This window comes from Scyliorhinus torazame, chromosome 13 (assembly GCF_047496885.1).
Source record: "Scyliorhinus torazame isolate Kashiwa2021f chromosome 13, sScyTor2.1, whole genome shotgun sequence".
In the NCBI taxonomy this organism is placed as follows: Eukaryota; Metazoa; Chordata; class Chondrichthyes; order Carcharhiniformes; family Scyliorhinidae; genus Scyliorhinus; species Scyliorhinus torazame.
In genome coordinates, this window is record NC_092719.1 from 59,505,518 (window position 1) to 59,527,920 (window position 22,403).

The 22,403-nt window shown below is 44.3% G+C and overlaps 1 protein-coding gene and 1 long non-coding RNA gene across 2 annotated transcripts; both read right to left on the reverse strand.

Moving 5' to 3' along the window:
• Positions 1–973: 973 nt before the first annotated feature.
• On the reverse strand, positions 974–13,349 carry LOC140387625 (uncharacterized). The gene is made up of 18 exons (XM_072470819.1): positions 13,175–13,349; positions 12,856–12,912; positions 12,712–12,765; positions 11,122–11,178; positions 10,976–11,032; positions 9,323–9,379; positions 9,004–9,060; positions 8,685–8,741; positions 8,541–8,594; positions 6,951–7,007; positions 6,805–6,861; positions 5,152–5,208; positions 4,833–4,889; positions 4,514–4,570; positions 4,370–4,423; positions 2,781–2,837; positions 2,635–2,691; positions 974–1,038 (listed from the first exon to the last, which is right to left on the reverse strand). The coding sequence occupies exons 1-18, from the start codon at positions 13,347–13,349 to the stop codon at positions 974–976; spliced, it is 1,143 nt and encodes a 380-aa protein (XP_072326920.1).
• A 144-nt stretch (positions 13,350–13,493) lies between these two features.
• Positions 13,494–22,192, reverse strand: LOC140387693 (uncharacterized). The gene is made up of 4 exons (XR_011933952.1): positions 22,145–22,192; positions 15,288–15,344; positions 15,142–15,198; positions 13,494–13,550 (listed from the first exon to the last, which is right to left on the reverse strand). It is a non-coding gene; the product is annotated as an uncharacterized lncRNA (long non-coding RNA).
• Positions 22,193–22,403: the final 211 nt, after the last annotated feature.

The window sequence follows — 22,403 nt, forward strand, 5'->3', positions numbered from 1 at the left end:
GGACACATTGGCAGCACAAACATCGTATGACAATGAGAATACATTCACTCACAGTTAACACCCATTTCAGAAATAATAGGACTGACTATCCTATTGGTTGGATTAGGGGCAATGTAACACAGGACATGTGGGATAGTTAAAAATCACACATAGCTCTCAATTAACAACAGTTTTATCGTCTCAAAGAAGCTCTGCTCACCTGTAATTCCAGTCTCAGAAATAGTGATACCTGTGAATGTCACTGATGTTGGCGCTAGGTTGCAGAAATAACATGAAACAATATTAATTCACAAGCCACAGAAATTAGTAGTAAAGTGGTGAGGGGAATAAAAACATTACTCACCACTGGTGGTGGTCTCTGAAGTTGTTGGTCCTGTACGTGCTGCAGTTGTTGTTGGCACTAAATAGCACAGAAAATGGTACAGACTATTCATACACTACTGCTGCAATTGGTTTCCAAAGTAATATATAGATACTAGCATCATTACTTCAGTCAAATCATCAAGTAGCAAATGCATGTACATCAGTAAGGAGCAAGAAAAATTCATAGGGAATTATAATTTCAATAATTCCCTCCCTCAAATTCATAGGTTACTCTTCGGCCCACAGTCTCGAACAATTTGCCTATTGAAATTGCCTATAGAAGTTTAAACATTACTCACCACTGGTGGTGGTCTCTGAAGTTGTTGGTCCTGTACTTGCTGCAGTTGTTGTTGGCACTAAATAGCACAGAAAATAGTACAGACTATTCATACACTGCAGCTGCAATTGGATTCTAAGGTAATGTATAGGTACTAGCATCATTACTTCAGTCAAATCATCAAGTAGCATATGCATGTACATCAGTAAGGAGCAAGAAAAATTCATAGGGAATTATAATTTCAATAATTCCCTCCCACAAATTCATAGGTTACTCTTCAGCCCACAGTCTCGAACAAGTTGCCGATTGAAGTTGCCTACAGAAGTTTAAACATTACTCACCGATGGTGGTGGTCTCTGAAGTTGTTGGTCCTGTACTTTCTGCAGTTGTTGTTGGCACTAAATAGAACAGAAAATAGTACAGGCTAATCATACACTACTGCTGCAATTGCTTTCCAGTGTAATGTATAGATACTAGCATCATTGGGGCTCAACCAATGGGCCAAATGGCCTCCTTCTGCACTGTACGGATTCTATGGTTCCATGCTTCTATGGCAGCAATCCGCTAGGTCATGAAAATGCAAATGCAAGATTTAAATACGTGGTATCACAAATGTCAATATTCGCGTCCCAAACACACAGACTGACTGTCAAACACTGGCAGGGGCAAATTTCACCAATAAAAATTATTCAGTGCACCGTCCGCTTCTGAAAGTTACAATTGATGCTGCCAGACATTGGGTCTCTCAACTAATCATTCACTTTTCCCATACCAATCCAATGAGTAGTTGTAACAATATCAGCGTACATTTTTATCAATGTTCATCGAGGCAAGTAAAAGACCAACAAGATTCAGCACAATGTACCTAATTTTCGGAGCTCAAATTGTACACAAGCGGAAATAAAGCATTTTCTAATTGCTGTCAGTTGATCAATGAAAAAGCAAACACTCACCATTAATCCCATTGTCAGAATTGTTTTTTTAAATTCAGAGTAGCCATCTATTTTTCCAAATAAGGGGCAATTTAGCGTGGCCAATTCACAGAACCTACAGATCTTTGTGTTGTGGGGAGAGGCCCACGCAGAAATGGGGAGAATGAGCAAACCCCACACACACAGTGGCCCAGGGCTGTGATCGATCCTGGGTATCGCAGCCTGGAATGCGAACTTCGCGGCCCAAGATCGGAAGAAAGAACAGAGTGTCATGAACACCGCCCATTAAACCACACAACCCGCCTCCCATCCAATGACTCTGTCTACACTTCCCGCTGCCTTGGGAAAGCGGGCAGCATAATCAGAGACCCCCCTCACCCGGCTAACTCAGACTTCCATCATCTTCCATCGGGCAGGAGATACAAAAGTCTGAGAACACGCACTAACAGATTCAAAAACAGCTTCTGCCCCGATGTTACCACATTCCTAAACGACCCTCTGATGGACTAATGGTCTGATCTGATCTCTTCCCACATCTTGAAATTTAAATGAAAATGAAAATCGCTTCTTGTCACAAGTAGGCTTCAAATGCAGTGACTGTGAAAAGACCCTAGTCACCACATTCCGGCGCCTGATACGGGAATTGAACCCACGCTGGCGGCCTTGGTCTGTTTTACATGCCTTTCACTATTGAGTAGTACTACACTCCTGTATGATTCACCAATGCCCGTGTCGATCTAATTACATTGTGCATTTTATGTTGACCCTACTATGTACATTCTTTTCATGTATGCAATTGTGCTTTTGAGCCCAACGCGAAACAATACTTTTCACTGTACCTCGGTACACATGACAATAAACCAATCCAATCCAAACCAATCCTCAGCAGCAACAGAATTAACCACTGCGCCACCGTGCTGCCCCCATTGTCAGAAATAACAGCAATGACTGTCATTTAAGTTGCCGCTGGTCCAAATTAGCAGAAAAATTACTGCAGACTTTTAAATCATAAATTGCTTGAATTTAGCATCAGATTTTAATGTAGAAAGAAGCTCGACTCACCAGTAATTGTAGTCTGAGAAACAGTAGGTCCCCCTGATACACTCGTTGCAGTTGGCCCTGTGTAGCAGAGCAAATATGAAACAATATTGATCCACAAATGAAAAAAATTAATCTCATGTGACGAAGTTGAGAAAAACAATACTCACAACTGATGGTGGTCCCTGAAGTTGTAGGTATTCCAGTTCCTGGGATTGGTGTTGACCCTAAATAGAAAGAGAATTGGCGCAGAATTATATTCACTCCTGCTGCAATTGGTTTCCAATGTGATTTTCAGATTGTAGCATCATTAAATCAAGTAGGAAAGGCTTCAAATTTGAGCAGGAACAGAATGATATCCCTAGCCAATGTCTAAAATCAACAATTCCCTCCCGCAATTGCAGTGGTTACACATCAAAGAAGAAAGATGAAGAACAAAGAAATGTACAGCACAGGAACAGACCATTCGGCTCTCCAAGCCTGTGCCGATCATGATGGCCGAACTAAAAAAAAAATGTCTGCCCTTACTCGGGCCGTATAAAGATCAAGCCACGAACAAGAGCAGTTCCTCGACCGCATTGGCTGCAAAAGCCAACTACGTTTCAGGCAGCAACAATGAAATCATCTTGGAGTCTGCAATCGCCACATTAACGTTTCTCAACAAGATTTTGATGTTGTTGATCAGTAAAGCCTAAATTTTAAAGGCTACTAAATGGTTTAACTTCCAACAATGAAGGGTGCAATTCAAAAAACTCACTGAACAAGTGACATTCATGATCAAGAATTCATCAATTTAAAAATAATGAGCAGTTTATTTATTCTGTTTGAAAGAATAATTTATGAGTCATTCTGAATATAAATTTAAAATGCAAGAATCAACCGGCCCCAAATTCAATATAAATGACTCTTTAACTTGGGAAGTCTACAAATGAGATTCTTTCAAGAATGTCCTTTATATCTCAGCAAAAACGTGCATTTCGGTCCTCTTCATTTCTACTGTTGCGTCACCTAACATCATTCATGCAAACAAATGGATATATCAATCTAAAATTAATGGCACCAAATGCCTAGTTCTTCAAAATGCGTTTGCAAAATGTAAATGTCAAATATTAATTTCAATTTGCACTTTCAAAACACAAATTCAGTCTGTCAAAACCCAGGTTTCCATCCATCAACTCATTTTGGCAGTCTTCCTTGGTGCTATCTTTTTAAATTTGAAAATGTTGCCATAGATACTCTGAAGTGGGCACCAGGAACACATTGGACGGGAACCATTACAATCGACAATTTTGTTCTACAACGCCATCCTCTCCCAAACGTTATCATTGATAATGCCAGATATCTACTCCAACAGGTCGCAATCATGATTCCAATTACTGGACAATGAAAAGTGGATGCAATATCCACATCAGAAAAAGGGCAAGAAGCACAATCAACCAAAAAGCGCTGACCAAATACAACATGGAACAACTCAACTTCTACTGATTAAACACACTTCCATTGGAATGGACTGAATATAAGCTGAATTACAATGACGCGCCAATAACACGCCCCTTAGCAGGACACATTGGCAGCACAAACATCGTATGACAATGAGAATACATTCACTCACAGTTAACACCCATTTCAGAAATAATAGGACAGACTATCCTATTGGTTGGATTAGGGGCAATGTAACACAGGACATGTGGGATAGTTAAAAATCACACATAGCTCTCAATTAACAACAGTTTTATCGTCTCAAAGAAGCTCTGCTCACCTGTAATTCCAGTCTCAGAAATAGTGATACCTGTGAATGTCACTGATGTTGGCGCTAGGTTGCAGAAATAACATGAAACAATATTAATTCACAAGCCACAGAAATTAGTAGTAAAGTGGTGAGGGGAATAAAAACATTACTCACCACTGGCGGTGGTCTCTGAAGTTGTTGGTCCTGTACGTGCTGCAGTTGTTGTTGGCACTAAATAGCACAGAAAATGGTACAGACTATTCATACACTACTGCTGCAATTGGTTTCCAAAGTAATATATAGATACTAGCATCATTACTTCAGTCAAATCATCAAGTAGCAAATGCATGTACATCAGTAAGGAGCAAGAAAAATTCATAGGGAATTATAATTTCAATAATTCCCTCCCTCAAATTCATAGGTTACTCTTCGGCCCACAGTCTCGAACAATTTGCCTATTGAAATTGCCTATAGAAGTTTAAACATTACTCACCACTGGTGGTGGTCTCTGAAGTTGTTGGTCCTGTACTTGCTGCAGTTGTTGTTGGCACTAAATAGCACAGAAAATAGTACAGACTATTCATACACTGCAGCTGCAATTGGATTCTAAGGTAATGTATAGGTACGAGCATCATTACTTCAGTCAAATCATCAAGTAGCATATGCATGTACATCAGTAAGGAGCAAGAAAAATTCATAGGGAATTATAATTTCAATAATTCCCTCCCACAAATTCATAGGTTACTCTTCAGCCCACAGTCTCGAACAAGTTGCCGATTGAAGTTGCCTACAGAAGTTTAAACATTACTCACTGATGGTGGTGGTCTCTGAAGTTGTTGGTCCTGTACTTTCTGCAGTTGTTGTTGGCACTAAATAGAACAGAAAATAGTACAGGCTAATCATACACTACTGCTGCAATTGCTTTCCAGTGTAATGTATAGATACTAGCATCATTGGGGCTCAACCAATGGGCCAAATGGCCTCCTTCTGCACTGTACGGATTCTATGGTTCCATGCTTCTATGGCAGCAATCCGCTAGGTCATGAAAATGCAAATGCAAGATTTAAATACGTGGTATCACAAATGTCAATATTCGCGTCCCAAACACACAGACTGACTGTCAAACACTGGCAGGGGCAAATTTCACCAATAAAAATTATTCAGTGCACCGTCCGCTTCTGAAAGTTACAATTGATGCTGCCAGACATTGGGTCTCTCAACTAATCATTCACTTTTCCCATACCAATCCAATGAGTAGTTGTAACAATATCAGCGTACATTTTTATCAATGTTCATCGAGGCAAGTAAAAGACCAACAAGATTCAGCACAATGTACCTAATTTTCGGAGCTCAAATTGTACACAAGCGGAAATAAAGCATTTTCTAATTGCTGTCAGTTGATCAATGAAAAAGCAAACACTCACCATTAATCCCATTGTCAGAATTGTTTTTTTAAATTCAGAGTAGCCATCTATTTTTCCAAATAAGGGGCAATTTAGCGTGGCCAATTCACAGAACCTACAGATCTTTGTGTTGTGGGGAGAGGCCCACGCAGAAATGGGGAGAATGAGCAAACCCCACACACACAGTGGCCCAGGGCTGTGATCGATCCTGGGTATCGCAGCCTGGAATGCGAACTTCGCGGCCCAAGATCGGAAGAAAGAACAGAGTGTCATGAACACCGCCCATTAAACCACACAACCCGCCTCCCATCCAATGACTCTGTCTACACTTCCCGCTGCCTTGGGAAAGCGGGCAGCATAATCAGAGACCCCCCTCACCCGGCTAACTCAGACTTCCATCATCTTCCATCGGGCAGGAGATACAAAAGTCTGAGAACACGCACTAACAGATTCAAAAACAGCTTCTGCCCCGATGTTACCACATTCCTAAACGACCCTCTGATGGACTAATGGTCTGATCTGATCTCTTCCCACATCTTGAAATTTAAATGAAAATGAAAATCGCTTCTTGTCACAAGTAGGCTTCAAATGCAGTGACTGTGAAAAGGCCCTAGTCACCACATTCCGGCGCCTGATACGGGAATTGAACCCACGCTGGCGGCCTTGGTCTGTTTTACATGCCTTTCACTATTGAGTAGTACTACACTCCTGTATGATTCACCAATGCCCGTGTCGATCTAATTACATTGTGCATTTTATGTTGACCCTACTATGTACATTCTTTTCATGTATGCAATTGTGCTTTTGAGCCCAACGCGAAACAATACTTTTCACTGTACCTCGGTACACATGACAATAAACCAATCCAATCCAAACCAATCCTCAGCAGCAACAGAATTAACCACTGCGCCACCGTGCTGCCCCCATTGTCAGAAATAACAGCAATGACTGTCATTTAAGTTGCCGCTGGTCCAAATTAGCAGAAAAATTACTGCAGACTTTTAAATCATAAATTGCTTGAATTTAGCATCAGATTTTAATGTAGAAAGAAGCTCGACTCACCAGTAATTGTAGTCTGAGAAACAGTAGGTCCCCCTGATACACTCGTTGCAGTTGGCCCTGTGTAGCAGAGCAAATATGAAACAATATTGATCCACAAATGAAAAAAATTAATCTCATGTGACGAAGTTGAGAAAAACAATACTCACAACTGATGGTGGTCCCTGAAGTTGTAGGTATTCCAGTTCCTGGGATTGGTGTTGACCCTAAATAGAAAGAGAATTGGCGCAGAATTATATTCACTCCTGCTGCAATTGGTTTCCAATGTGATTTTCAGATTGTAGCATCATTAAATCAAGTAGGAAAGGCTTCAAATTTGAGCAGGAACAGAATGATATCCCTAGCCAATGTCTAAAATCAACAATTCCCTCCCGCAATTGCAGTGGTTACACATCAAAGAAGAAAGATGAAGAACAAAGAAATGTACAGCACAGGAACAGACCATTCGGCTCTCCAAGCCTGTGCCGATCATGATGGCCGAACTAAAAAAAAAATGTCTGCCCTTACTCGGGCCGTATAAAGATCAAGCCACGAACAAGAGCAGTTCCTCGACCGCATTGGCTGCAAAAGCCAACTACGTTTCAGGCAGCAACAATGAAATCATCTTGGAGTCTGCAATCGCCACATTAACGTTTCTCAACAAGATTTTGATGTTGTTGATCAGTAAAGCCTAAATTTTAAAGGCTACTAAATGGTTTAACTTCCAACAATGAAGGGTGCAATTCAAAAAACTCACTGAACAAGTGACATTCATGATCAAGAATTCATCAATTTAAAAATAATGAGCAGTTTATTTATTCTGTTTGAAAGAATAATTTATGAGTCATTCTGAATATAAATTTAAAATGCAAGAATCAACCGGCCCCAAATTCAATATAAATGACTCTTTAACTTGGGAAGTCTACAAATGAGATTCTTTCAAGAATGTCCTTTATATCTCAGCAAAAACGTGCATTTCGGTCCTCTTCATTTCTACTGTTGCGTCACCTAACATCATTCATGCAAACAAATGGATATATCTATCTAAAATTAATGGCACCAAATGCCTAGTTCTTCAAAATGCGTTTGCAAAATGTAAATGTCAAATATTAATTTCAATTTGCACTTTCAAAACACAAATTCAGTCTGTCAAAACCCAGGTTTCCATCCATCAACTCATTTTGGCAGTCTTCCTTGGTGCTATCTTTTTAAATTTGAAAATGTTGCCATAGATACTCTGAAGTGGGCACCAGGAACACATTGGACGGGAACCATTACAATCGACAATTTTGTTCTACAACGCCATCCTCTCCCAAACGTTATCATTGATAATGCCAGATATCTACTCCAACAGGTCGCAATCATGATTCCAATTACTGGACAATGAAAAGTGGATGCAATATCCACATCAGAAAAAGGGCAAGAAGCACAATCAACCAAAAAGCGCTGACCAAATACAACATGGAACAACTCAACTTCTACTGATTAAACACACTTCCATTGGAATGGACTGAATATAAGCTGAATTACAATGACGCGCCAATAACACGCCCCTTAGCAGGGACACATTGGCAGCACAAACATCGTATGACAATGAGAATACATTCACTCACAGTTAACACCCATTTCAGAAATAATAGGACAGACTATCCTATTGGTTGGATTAGGGGCAATGTAACACAGGACATGTGGGATAGTTAAAAATCACACATAGCTCTCAATTAACAACAGTTTTATCGTCTCAAAGAAGCTCTGCTCACCTGTAATTCCAGTCTCAGAAATAGTGATACCTGTGAATGTCACTGATGTTGGCGCTAGGTTGCAGAAATAACATGAAACAATATTAATTCACAAGCCACAGAAATTAGTAGTAAAGTGGTGAGGGGAATAAAAACATTACTCACCACTGGCGGTGGTCTCTGAAGTTGTTGGTCCTGTACGTGCTGCAGTTGTTGTTGGCACTAAATAGCACAGAAAATGGTACAGACTATTCATACACTACTGCTGCAATTGGTTTCCAAAGTAATATATAGATACTAGCATCATTACTTCAGTCAAATCATCAAGTAGCAAATGCATGTACATCAGTAAGGAGCAAGAAAAATTCATAGGGAATTATAATTTCAATAATTCCCTCCCTCAAATTCATAGGTTACTCTTCGGCCCACAGTCTCGAACAATTTGCCTATTGAAATTGCCTATAGAAGTTTAAACATTACTCACCACTGGTGGTGGTCTCTGAAGTTGTTGGTCCTGTACTTGCTGCAGTTGTTGTTGGCACTAAATAGCACAGAAAATAGTACAGACTATTCATACACTGCAGCTGCAATTGGATTCTAAGGTAATGTATAGGTACGAGCATCATTACTTCAGTCAAATCATCAAGTAGCATATGCATGTACATCAGTAAGGAGCAAGAAAAATTCATAGGGAATTATAATTTCAATAATTCCCTCCCACAAATTCATAGGTTACTCTTCAGCCCACAGTCTCGAACAAGTTGCCGATTGAAGTTGCCTACAGAAGTTTAAACATTACTCACCGATGGTGGTGGTCTCTGAAGTTGTTGGTCCTGTACTTTCTGCAGTTGTTGTTGGCACTAAATAGAACAGAAAATAGTACAGGCTAATCATACACTACTGCTGCAATTGCTTTCCAGTGTAATGTATAGATACTAGCATCATTGGGGCTCAACCAATGGGCCAAATGGCCTCCTTCTGCACTGTACGGATTCTATGGTTCCATGCTTCTATGGCAGCAATCCGCTAGGTCATGAAAATGCAAATGCAAGATTTAAATACGTGGTATCACAAATGTCAATATTCGCGTCCCAAACACACAGACTGACTGTCAAACACTGGCAGGGGCAAATTTCACCAATAAAAATTATTCAGTGCACCGTCCGCTTCTGAAAGTTACAATTGATGCTGCCAGACATTGGGTCTCTCAACTAATCATTCACTTTTCCCATACCAATCCAATGAGTAGTTGTAACAATATCAGCGTACATTTTTATCAATGTTCATCGAGGCAAGTAAAAGACCAACAAGATTCAGCACAATGTACCTAATTTTCGGAGCTCAAATTGTACACAAGCGGAAATAAAGCATTTTCTAATTGCTGTCAGTTGATCAATGAAAAAGCAAACACTCACCATTAATCCCATTGTCAGAATTGTTTTTTTAAATTCAGAGTAGCCATCTATTTTTCCAAATAAGGGGCAATTTAGCGTGGCCAATTCACAGAACCTACAGATCTTTGTGTTGTGGGGAGAGGCCCACGCAGAAATGGGGAGAATGAGCAAACCCCACACACACAGTGGCCCAGGGCTGTGATCGATCCTGGGTATCGCAGCCTGGAATGCGAACTTCGCGGCCCAAGATCGGAAGAAAGAACAGAGTGTCATGAACACCGCCCATTAAACCACACAACCCGCCTCCCATCCAATGACTCTGTCTACACTTCCCGCTGCCTTGGGAAAGCGGGCAGCATAATCAGAGACCCCCCTCACCCGGCTAACTCAGACTTCCATCATCTTCCATCGGGCAGGAGATACAAAAGTCTGAGAACACGCACTAACAGATTCAAAAACAGCTTCTGCCCCGATGTTACCACATTCCTAAACGACCCTCTGATGGACTAATGGTCTGATCTGATCTCTTCCCACATCTTGAAATTTAAATGAAAATGAAAATCGCTTCTTGTCACAAGTAGGCTTCAAATGCAGTGACTGTGAAAAGGCCCTAGTCACCACATTCCGGCGCCTGATACGGGAATTGAACCCACGCTGGCGGCCTTGGTCTGTTTTACATGCCTTTCACTATTGAGTAGTACTACACTCCTGTATGATTCACCAATGCCCGTGTCGATCTAATTACATTGTGCATTTTATGTTGACCCTACTATGTACATTCTTTTCATGTATGCAATTGTGCTTTTGAGCCCAACGCGAAACAATACTTTTCACTGTACCTCGGTACACATGACAATAAACCAATCCAATCCAAACCAATCCTCAGCAGCAACAGAATTAACCACTGCGCCACCGTGCTGCCCCCATTGTCAGAAATAACAGCAATGACTGTCATTTAAGTTGCCGCTGGTCCAAATTAGCAGAAAAATTACTGCAGACTTTTAAATCATAAATTGCTTGAATTTAGCATCAGATTTTAATGTAGAAAGAAGCTCGACTCACCAGTAATTGTAGTCTGAGAAACAGTAGGTCCCCCTGATACACTCGTTGCAGTTGGCCCTGTGTAGCAGAGCAAATATGAAACAATATTGATCCACAAATGAAAAAAATTAATCTCATGTGACGAAGTTGAGAAAAACAATACTCACAACTGATGGTGGTCCCTGAAGTTGTAGGTATTCCAGTTCCTGGGATTGGTGTTGACCCTAAATAGAAAGAGAATTGGCGCAGAATTATATTCACTCCTGCTGCAATTGGTTTCCAATGTGATTTTCAGATTGTAGCATCATTAAATCAAGTAGGAAAGGCTTCAAATTTGAGCAGGAACAGAATGATATCCCTAGCCAATGTCTAAAATCAACAATTCCCTCCCGCAATTGCAGTGGTTACACATCAAAGAAGAAAGATGAAGAACAAAGAAATGTACAGCACAGGAACAGACCATTCGGCTCTCCAAGCCTGTGCCGATCATGATGGCCGAACTAAAAAAAAAATGTCTGCCCTTACTCGGGCCGTATAAAGATCAAGCCACGAACAAGAGCAGTTCCTCGACCGCATTGGCTGCAAAAGCCAACTACGTTTCAGGCAGCAACAATGAAATCATCTTGGAGTCTGCAATCGCCACATTAACGTTTCTCAACAAGATTTTGATGTTGTTGATCAGTAAAGCCTAAATTTTAAAGGCTACTAAATGGTTTAACTTCCAACAATGAAGGGTGCAATTCAAAAAACTCACTGAACAAGTGACATTCATGATCAAGAATTCATCAATTTAAAAATAATGAGCAGTTTATTTATTCTGTTTGAAAGAATAATTTATGAGTCATTCTGAATATAAATTTAAAATGCAAGAATCAACCGGCCCCAAATTCAATATAAATGACTCTTTAACTTGGGAAGTCTACAAATGAGATTCTTTCAAGAATGTCCTTTATATCTCAGCAAAAACGTGCATTTCGGTCCTCTTCATTTCTACTGTTGCGTCACCTAACATCATTCATGCAAACAAATGGATATATCTATCTAAAATTAATGGCACCAAATGCCTAGTTCTTCAAAATGCGTTTGCAAAATGTAAATGTCAAATATTAATTTCAATTTGCACTTTCAAAACACAAATTCAGTCTGTCAAAACCCAGGTTTCCATCCATCAACTCATTTTGGCAGTCTTCCTTGGTGCTATCTTTTTAAATTTGAAAATGTTGCCATAAATACTCTGAAGTGGGCACCAGGAACACATTGGACGGGAACCATTACAATCGACAATTGTGTTCTACAACGCCATCCTCTCCCAAACGTTATCATTGATAATGCCAGATATCTACTCCAACAGGTCGCAATCATGATTCCAATTACTGGACAATGAAAAGTGGATGCAATATCCACATTAGAAAAAGGGCAAGAAGCACAATCAACCAAAAAGCGCTGACCAAATACAACATGGAACAACTCAACTTCTACTGATTAAACACACTTCCATTGGAATGGACTGAATATAAGCTGAATTACAATGACGCGCCAATAACACGCCCCTTAGCAGGGACACATTGGCAGCACAAACATCGTATCACAATGAGAATACATTCACTCACAGTTAACACCCATTTCAGAAATAATAGGACAGACTATCCTATTGGTTGGATTAGGGGCAATGTAACACAGGACATGTGGGATAGTTAAAAATCACACATAGCTCTCAATTAACAACAGTTTTATCGTCTCAAAGAAGCTCTGCTCACCTGTAATTCCAGTCTCAGAAATAGTGATACCTGTGAATGTCACTGATGTTGGCGCTAGGTTGCAGAAATAACATGAAACAATATTAATTCACAAGCCACAGAAATTAGTAGTAAAGTGGTGAGGGGAATAAAAACATTACTCACCACTGGCGGTGGTCTCTGAAGTTGTTGGTCCTGTACGTGCTGCAGTTGTTGTTGGCACTAAATAGCACAGAAAATGGTACAGACTATTCATACACTACTGCTGCAATTGGTTTCCAAAGTAATATATAGATACTAGCATCATTACTTCAGTCAAATCATCAAGTAGCAAATGCATGTACATCAGTAAGGAGCAAGAAAAATTCATAGGGAATTATAATTTCAATAATTCCCTCCCTCAAATTCATAGGTTACTCTTCGGCCCACAGTCTCGAACAATTTGCCTATTGAAATTGCCTATAGAAGTTTAAACATTACTCACCACTGGTGGTGGTCTCTGAAGTTGTTGGTCCTGTACTTGCTGCAGTTGTTGTTGGCACTAAATAGCACAGAAAATAGTACAGACTATTCATACACTGCAGCTGCAATCGGATTCTAAGGTAATGTATAGGTACGAGCATCATTACTTCAGTCAAATCATCAAGTAGCATATGCATGTACATCAGTAAGGAGCAAGAAAAATTCATAGGGAATTATAATTTCAATAATTCCCTCCCACAAATTCATAGGTTACTCTTCAGCCCACAGTCTCGAACAAGTTGCCGATTGAAGTTGCCTACAGAAGTTTAAACATTACTCACCACTGGTGGTGGTCTCTGAAGTTGTTGGTCCTGTACTTTCTGCAGTTGTTGTTGGCACTAAATAGAACAGAAAATAGTACAGGCTAATCATACACTACTGCTGCAATTGCTTTCCAATGTATAGATACTAGCATCATTGGGGCTCAACCAATGGGCCAAATGGCCTCCTTCTGCACTGTACGGATTCTATGGTTCCATGCTTCTATGGCAGCAATCCGCTAGGTCATGAAAATGCAAATGCAAGATTTAAATACGTGGTATCACAAATGTCAATATTCGCGTCCCAAACACACAGACTGACTGTCAAACACTGGCAGGGGCAAATTTCACCAATAAAAATTATTCAGTGCACCGTCCGCTTCTGAAAGTTACAATTGATGCTGCCAGACATTGGGTCTCTCAACTAATCATTCACTTTTCCCATACCAATCCAATGAGTAGTTGTAACAATATCAGCGTACATTTTTATCAAAGTTCATCGAGGCAAGTAAAAGACCAACAAGATTCAGCACAATGTATCTAATTTTCGGAGCTCAAATTGTACACAAGCGGAAATAAAGCATTTTCTAATTGCTGTCAGTTGATCAATGAAAAAGCAAACACTCACCATTAATCCCATTGTCAGAATTGTTTTTTTATATTCAGAGTAGCCATCTATTTTTCCAAATAAGGGGCAATTTAGCGTGGCCAATTCACAGAACCTACAGATCTTTGTGTTGTGGGGAGAGGCCCACGCAGAAATGGGGAGAATGAGCAAACCCCACACACACAGTGACCCAGGGCTGTGATCGATCCTGGGTATCGCAGCCTGGAATGCGAACTTCGCGGCCCAAGATCGGAAGAAAGAACAGAGTGTCATGTACACCGCCCATTAAACCACACAACCCGCCTCCCATCCAATGACTCTGTCTGCACTTCCCGCTGCCTTGGGAAAGCGGGCAGCATAATCAGAGACCCCCTTCACCCGGCTAACTCAGACTTCCAACATCTTCCATCGGGCAGGAGATACAAAAGTCTGAGAACACGCACTAACAGATTCAAAAACAGCTTCTGCCCCGATGTTACCACATTCCTAAACGACCCTCTGATGGACTAATGGTCTGAACTGATCTCTTCCCACATCTTGAAATTTAAATGAAAATGAAAATCGCTTCTTGTCACAAGTAGGCTTCAAATGCAGTGACTGTGAAAAGGCCCTTGTCACCACATTCCGGCGCCTGATACGGGAATTGAACCCACGCTGGCGGCCTTGGTCTGTTTTACATGCCTTTCACTATTGAGTAGTACTACACTCCTGTATGATTCACCAATGCCTATGTCGATCTAATTACATTGTGCATTTTATGTTGACCCTACTATTTAGATTCTTTTCATGTATGCAATTGTGTTTTTGAGCCCAACGCGAAACAATACTTTTCACTGTACCTCGGTACACATGACAATAAACCAATCCAATCCAAACCAATCCTCAGCAGCAACAGAATTAACCACTGCGCCACCGTGCTGCCCCCATTGTCAGAAATAACAGCAATGACTGTCATTTAAGTTGCCGCTGGTCCAAATTAGCAGAAATATTACTGCACACTTTTAAATCATAAATTGCTTGAATTTAGCATCAGATTTTAATGTGGAAAGAAGCTCGACTCACCAGTAATTGTAGTCTGAGAAACAGTAGGTCCCCCTGATACACTCGTTGCAGTTGGCCCTATGTAGCAGAGCAAATATGAAACAATATTGATCCACAAATGAAAGAAATTAATCTCATGTGACGAAGTTGAGAAAAACAATACTCACAACTGATGGTGGTCCCTGAAGTTGTAGGTATTCCAGTTCCTGGGATTGGTGTTGACCCTAAATAGAAAGAGAATTGGCGCAGAATTATATTCACTCCTGCTGCAATTGGTTTCCAATGTGATTTTCAGATTGTAGCATCATTAAATAATGTAGGAAAGGCTTCAAATTTGAGCAGGAACAGAATGATATCCCTAGCCAATGTCTAAAATCAACAATTCCCTCCCGCAATTGCAGTGGTTACACATCAAAGAAGAAAGATGAAGAACAAAGAAATGTACAGCACAGGAACAGACCATTCGGCTCTCCAAGCCTGTGCCGATCATGATGGCCTAACTAAAAAAAAAATGTCTGCCCTTACTCGGGCCGTATAAAGATCAAGCCACGAACAAGAGCAGTTCATCGACCGCATTAGCTGCAAAAGCCAACTACGTTTCAGGCATCAACAATGAAATCATCTTGGAGTCTGCAATCGCCACATTAACATTTCTCAACAAAATTTTGATGTTGTTGATCAGTAAAGCCTAAATTTTAAAGGCTACTAAATGGTTTACCTTCCAACAATGAAGGGTGCAATTCAAAAAACTCACTGAACAAGTGACATTCATGATCAAGAATTCATCAATTTAAAAATAATGAGCACTTTATTTATTCTGTTTGAAAGAATAATTTATGAGTCATTCTGAATATAAATTTAAAATTCAAGAATCAACCGACCCCAAATTCAATATAAATGACTCTTTGTGATAGTATGTATTAGGGGTCATGTGGGACTGGAAGCCCTAATGTCATTGGCTGACAGATCCCGGTTCCTGGTTGGCCGTTGACCTCTAGCTCCGCCCTGAAGGCGGAGTATAGGTGGGCAGCACGGTAGCATTGTGGATAGCACAATTGCTTCACAGCTCCAGGGTCCCAGGTTCGATTCCCGGCTTGGGTCACTGTCTGTGCAGAGTCTGCACATCCTCCCCGTGTGTGCGTGGGTTTCCCCCGGGTGCTCCGGTTTCCTCCCACAGTCCAAAGATGTGCAGGTTAGGTGGATTGGCCATGATAAATTGCCCTTAGTGTCCAAAATTGCCCGTAGTGTTGGGTGGTGTTACTGGGTTATGGGGATAGGGTGGGTTGTTGACCTTGGGTAGGGTGCTCTTTCCAAGTGCCGGTGCAAACTCGATGGGCCGAATGGCCTCCTTCTGTACTGTAAATTCTATGAAGGATAAGAAGCCGGAGTCCTCCCCCGCAGGCCATTCTACTATCGAGCTGCCAGGGAACAGACACGCTTAATAAAGCCTCATCGACTTCACTCTATTCGTCTCACGGAGTCTTTTTGCGCTACAATTTATTAAGCGTGCCTAAAAAGGACTATGGAGCTCAGGATCATCCTGGAATGCCTGAGGATCAGCCCCCACGCAGTGAACGCGCAGCAGCCTTCAAGCACTGGCAGACTTGTTTCGAGGCCTACCTCAGAACGGCCACCGGCCGGGTCACAGAAGACCAAAAACTACAGGTCCTGCACTCGAGGTTAAGCACGGAGATTTTCTCCCTCATCGAAGACGCGGAAGATTTCCAGACGACGTTCAGCAGCACTGAAAAGTCTCTATGTCCGCCCAGTTAACCAAATCTACGCTCGCTACCAGCTCGCGACGAGACGGCAAGGTCCCGGAGAATCGATGGACGAATTCTACGCCGCGTTGCTGATTTTGGGACGAGCTTGCAGCTGCTCTTCGGTGAACGCAAATGAACACACGGACATGTTAATGCGCGATGCTTTTGTGGCAGGTATGAATTCCTCCCAAATCCGCCAAAGACTTCTAGAAAGAGAGTCGCTAGGACTCTCAGAGGCCCGGGCCCTAGCAGCCTCCCTAGACGTGGCCACGCGTAATACCCGCGCCTACGGCCCCGACCGCGCGGCAGCCCATTGGGCTCCGTACGTACCCGTCGCGACAAACCCACCCCCCCCCCCCCCCCCCGCGGACACCCCACAGGCTTGCGCGGTCCAAACGCCAAGTCGCACCGGGGGCGCCCGCTGCTATTTCTGCGGCCAGGCGAAACACCCCCGGCAGCGCTGCCCAGCCCGCGCAGCAATCTGCAAGAGCTGCGGGAAAAAGGGCCATTTCGCGGTTGTGTGCCGGTCCCGCGAGGTTGCCGCTGTCCCGGGAGAACAGGGAGCCCTGCAAGCCGTTTACGCTCCCCAACCCCCCCCCCCCCCAGCGCCCCATGTACGACCCGCAGGCGCAGCCGCTCTGGGTCCTGACCACCGCGGTCCCGGGTAAACAGGGAGCCCTGCACGCCGCTTACGCTCCCCAACCCCCCCCCCCTGCCCCATGTATGACCCGCCGGCGCTACCACTTTGGGTCCCGACCACCGCTCTCCCCGGAGAAGAGGGAGTTCTGCGCGTCTCTAACGTCCCCCAAACCCCCCCCCCGCGCCCCACGTCTGACCCGCCGGCGCTACCAACTTGGGTCCCGACCACCGCTGTCCCCAGAGATGAGGGAGCCCCGCGCGGTCCTAACGCTCCCCAACCCTCCCAGCGCCCCATGTGCGACCCGCAGACGCCGCCATTTTGGGTCCCGGCCACCATGAGGGGAGGAAGGGCGCCGCCATCTTGGACCACCCCAGACCTGTACGACGCGTGGGGGCGGCCATTTTGTCCACCCCCGCCGCCATCTTGTGACCCCCCAGCCATGTGCGATGTATGGGGGCGGCCATTTTGTTCATCCCCGACGCCATCTTGGATGGCAACAACGGACCCCACTCCACTACTACAACCATGTCTCGCTTCAATTACGCTCGATCAAGCTCGGCCCCGGACACTCCAGACGACGACGACAACGGTGCTAATAAACGGCCACGAGACACCATGCCTAGTTGACTCCGGGAGCACGGAGAGCTTTATCCACCCCGACACGGTAAGACGCTGTTCCTTGACCACCTATCCCAGCGCACAAAAGATTTCCCTAGCTGCAGGATCCCACTCCGTACAGATCCAAGGTTTCTGCATAGTTACCCTAACGGTGCAGGGGAGGGAGTTCAAAAACTACAAACTACACGTCCTTCCCCAACTCTGCGCCCCCACTTTACTGGGATTAGATTTCCAGTGCAATCTACAGAGCCTTACATTCAAATTCGGCGGCCCAATACCCCCACTCACTATCTGCGGCCTCGCAACCCTCAAGGTGCAACCCCCGTCCTTGTTTGCGAACCTCACCCCGGATTGCAAACCCGTCGCCACTAGGAGCAGACGGTACAGCGCCCAGGACCGGACCTTCATTCGGTCCGAAGTCCAGCGGCTACTAAAGGAAGGCATAATCCAGGCCAGCAATAGTCCCTGGAGAGCACAGGTGGTAGTAGTGAAGACAGGGGAGAAACAAAGGATGGTCATAGACTATAGCCAGACCATCAACAGGTACACACAACTAGACGCGTACCCTCTCCCCCGCATATCCGACATGGTCAATCGGATTGCCCAATATAAAGTCTTCTCCACCGTGGACCTCAAGTCCGCCTACCATCAGCTCCCCATCCGCCCACGTGACCGCAAGTACACAGCCTTCGAAGCAGACGGGCGATTATACCATTTCCTAAGGGTCCCATTTGGCGTCACAAACGGGGTCTCGGTCTTCCAACGGGAGATGGACCGAATGGTTGATCAACATGGGTTGCGGGCCACGTTCCCGTATCTCGACAATGTAACCATCTGCGGCCATGACCAGCAGGACCACGACGCCAACCTCCAAAAATTCCTCCAGACTGCCAAAGCCTTGAACCTCACGTACAACGAGGACAAGTGCGTTTTTAGCACCAACCGGCTAGCCATTCTGGGCTACGTAGTGCGCAATGGGATAATAGGCCCCGACCCCGAACGTATGCGCGCCCTCATGGAATTTCCCCTCCCGCACTGCTCAAAAGCCCTGAAACGCTGCCTGGGGTTTTTTTCATACTACGCCCAGTGGGTCCCCCAGTACGCAGACAAGGCCCGCCCCCTAATACAGACCACGACCTTCCCTCTGTCGACATAGCTTGCCAGGCCTTCAGCCGCATCAAAGCGGATATCGCAAAGGCCACGATGCGCGCCATCGACGAGTCTCTCCCCTTCCAGGTCGAGAGCGACGCCTCCGACGTAGCTCTAGCGGCCACCCTTAACCAAGCAGGCTGACCCGTGGCCTTTTTCTCTCGAACCCTCTACGCTTCAGAAATCCGCCACTCCTCAGTGGAAAAGGAAGTCCAAGCCATAGTGGAAGCTGTGCGACATTGGAGGCATTACCTGGCCGGCAGGAGATTCACTCTCCTCACCGACCAACGGTCGGTAGCCTTCATGTTCGATAATGCACTGCGGGGCAAAATCAAAAACGACAAGATCTTAAGGTGGAGGATCGAGCTCTCCACCTTCAACTACGAGATTTTGTATCGTCCCGGAAAGCTGAACGAGCCGTCCGATGCTCGTCCGATGCTTGTGCCAACGCACAAATTAACCGCCTCCAAACCCTCCACGAGGACCTCTGCCACCCGGGGGTCACTCGGTTTTTCCACTTTATCAAGTCCCGCAATCTCCCATACTCTTTAGAGGAGGTCCGTACAGTCACAAGGGACTGCCACATCTGCGCGGAATGCAAACCGCATTTTTTCAGGCCGGATGGTGCGCACCTGATTAAGGCTTCCCGCCCCTTTGAACGCCTTAGTCTCGATTTCAAAGGGCCCCTCCCCTCCACCGACCGCAACACATACTTTCTTAATGTGGTGGACGAATTCTCCCGCTTCCCATTCGCCATTCCCTGCTCTGACATGACCGCGGCCACAGTCATTAAAGCCCTGAACACCACCTTCACACTGTTCGGTTGCCCCGCATACGTCCACAGCAACAGGGGGTCCTCTTTCATGAGTGACGAGCTGCGCCAGTTCCTGCTCAGCAAGGGCATAGCCTCAAGCAGGACGACCAGCTACAACCCCCGGGGGAACGGGCAAGTAGAGAGGGAGAACGGCACAGTCTGGAAGACCATCCTACTGGCACTACGGTCCAGGGACCTCCCAGTTTCACGGTGGCAGGAGGTACTCCCGGACGCTCTCCACTCCATCCGGTCGCTATTATTTACGAGCACTAATCAAATGCCTCATGAGCGTCTCCTTGTCTTCCCTAGGAGGTCCTCCTCTGGAATGCCGCTGCCGACCTGGCTGGCGGCCCCAGGACCCATCTTGCTCCGAAAGCATGTGCGGCCACACAAGGCGGACCCGTTGGTCGAAAGGGTTCACCTCCTCCACGCGAACCCGCAGTACGCTTACGTGGAGTACCCCGACGGCCGACAGGACACGGTCTCCCTGCGGGATCTGGAGCCCGCCGGCAACATGCATACCCCCCCCGACACCATTCACCCAACACCCCCCCCACTTCCTGCCACCGCCGCACCCCGCGACCGCCCCCTTCCCAGGAGGATCGGTTCCCCTCCCCTCAGGCCCGACCAAGAAGAAAGCCCAAGCTGAAACCGTAAGGCTCCTGGAGACGACAACACCGGTACAAGCACCACCACCACCACCGGGGCCGAGGCGATCGACACGGACGACCAGACCGCCCGACCGACTCGTGGCGTCGATCTAAATCAATATATGGACTTTTCACAAGAACATTTTGCATTTCTCCCGATACCTTCTGTAAATAGTTGAAACAGGACAAAATTGTACATACTGTATTGCCATGTGAATGTTTTCCTCCCAGGACCAGCCCTGTAAACCCTTACCACCATGTGAAGCATCACCCCGCCGGGTTCATTTTGACAAGGGGTGAATGTGGTAGTATGTATTAGGGGTCATGTGGGACTGGAAGCCCTAATGTCATTGGCTGACAGATCCCGGGTCCTGGTTGGCCGTTGACATCTAGCTCCGCCCTGAAGGCGGAGTACAAGAAGCCGGAGTCCTCCCCCACAGGCCATTCTACTATCGAGCTGCGGGGGAACAGACACGCTTAATAAAGCCTCATCGACTTCACTCTATTCGTCTCACGGAGTCTTTGTGCGCTACACTCTTTTACTTTGGAAGTCTACAAATGAGATCCTTTCAAGAATCTCCTTTATACCTCAGCACAAACGTGCATTTTGGTTCTCTTCATTTCTCCTGTTGCCTCACCTAACATCATTCATGCAAATAAATGGATATATCTATCTAAAATTAATGGCACCAAACGCCTAGTTCTTCAAAATGCATTTGCAAAATGTAAATGTCAAATATTAATTTCAATTTGCACTTTCAAAACACAAATTCAGTCTGTCAAAACCCAGGTTTCCATCCATCAACTCATTTTGGCAGTCTTCCTTGGTGCTATCTTTTTAAATTTGAAAATGTTGCCATAAATACTCTGAAGTGGGCACCAGGAACACATTGGACGGGAACCATTACAATCGACAATTTTGTTCTACAACGCCATCCTCTCCCCAACGTTATCATTGATAATGCCAGATATCTACTCCAACAGGTCGCAATCATGATTCCAATTACTTGACAATGAAAAGTGGATGCAATATCCACATCAGAAAAAGGGCAAGAAGCACAATCAACCAAAAAGCGCTGACCAAATACAACATGGAACAACTCAACTTCTACTGATTAAACACATTTCCATTGGAATGGACTGAATATAAACTGAACTACAATGATGCGCCAATAACACGCCCCTTAGCAGGGACACATTGGCAGCACAAACATCGTATGACAATGAGAATACATTCACTCACAGTTAACACCCATTTCAGAAATAATAGGACTGACTATCCTATTGGTTGGATTAGGGGCAATGTAACACAGGACATGTGGGATAGTTAAAAATCACACATAGCTCTCAATTAACAACAGTTTTATCGTCTCAAAGAAGCTCTGCTCACCTGTAATTCCAGTCTCAGAAACAGTGATACCTGTGAATGTCACTGATGTTGGCGCTAGGTTGCAGAAATAACATGAAACAATATTAATTCACAAGTCACAGAAATTAATAGTAAAGTGGTGAGGAGAATAAAAACATTACTCACCACTGGCAGTGGTCTCTGAAGTTGTTGGTCCTGTACTTGCTGCAGTTGTTGTTGGCACTAAATAGCACAGAAAATGGTACAGACTATTCATACACTACTGCTGCAATTGGTTTCC

Excerpts from the sequence above, each read along its gene's own strand:
- LOC140387625 (XM_072470819.1), bottom strand. The coding sequence starts at position 13,349 with ATGCATATGCTACTTGATGATTTGACTGAAGTAATGATGCTCGTACCT. Across the intron at positions 12,913-13,174 it reads TTCAGAGACCACCACCAGTG|TGCCAACAACAACTGCAGCA; the intron begins GTGAGTAATGTT and ends TGTGCTATTTAG. Across the intron at positions 4,424-4,513 it reads TTCAGAGACCACCGCCAGTG|CGCCAACATCAGTGACATTC; the intron begins GTGAGTAATGTT and ends TCTGCAACCTAG.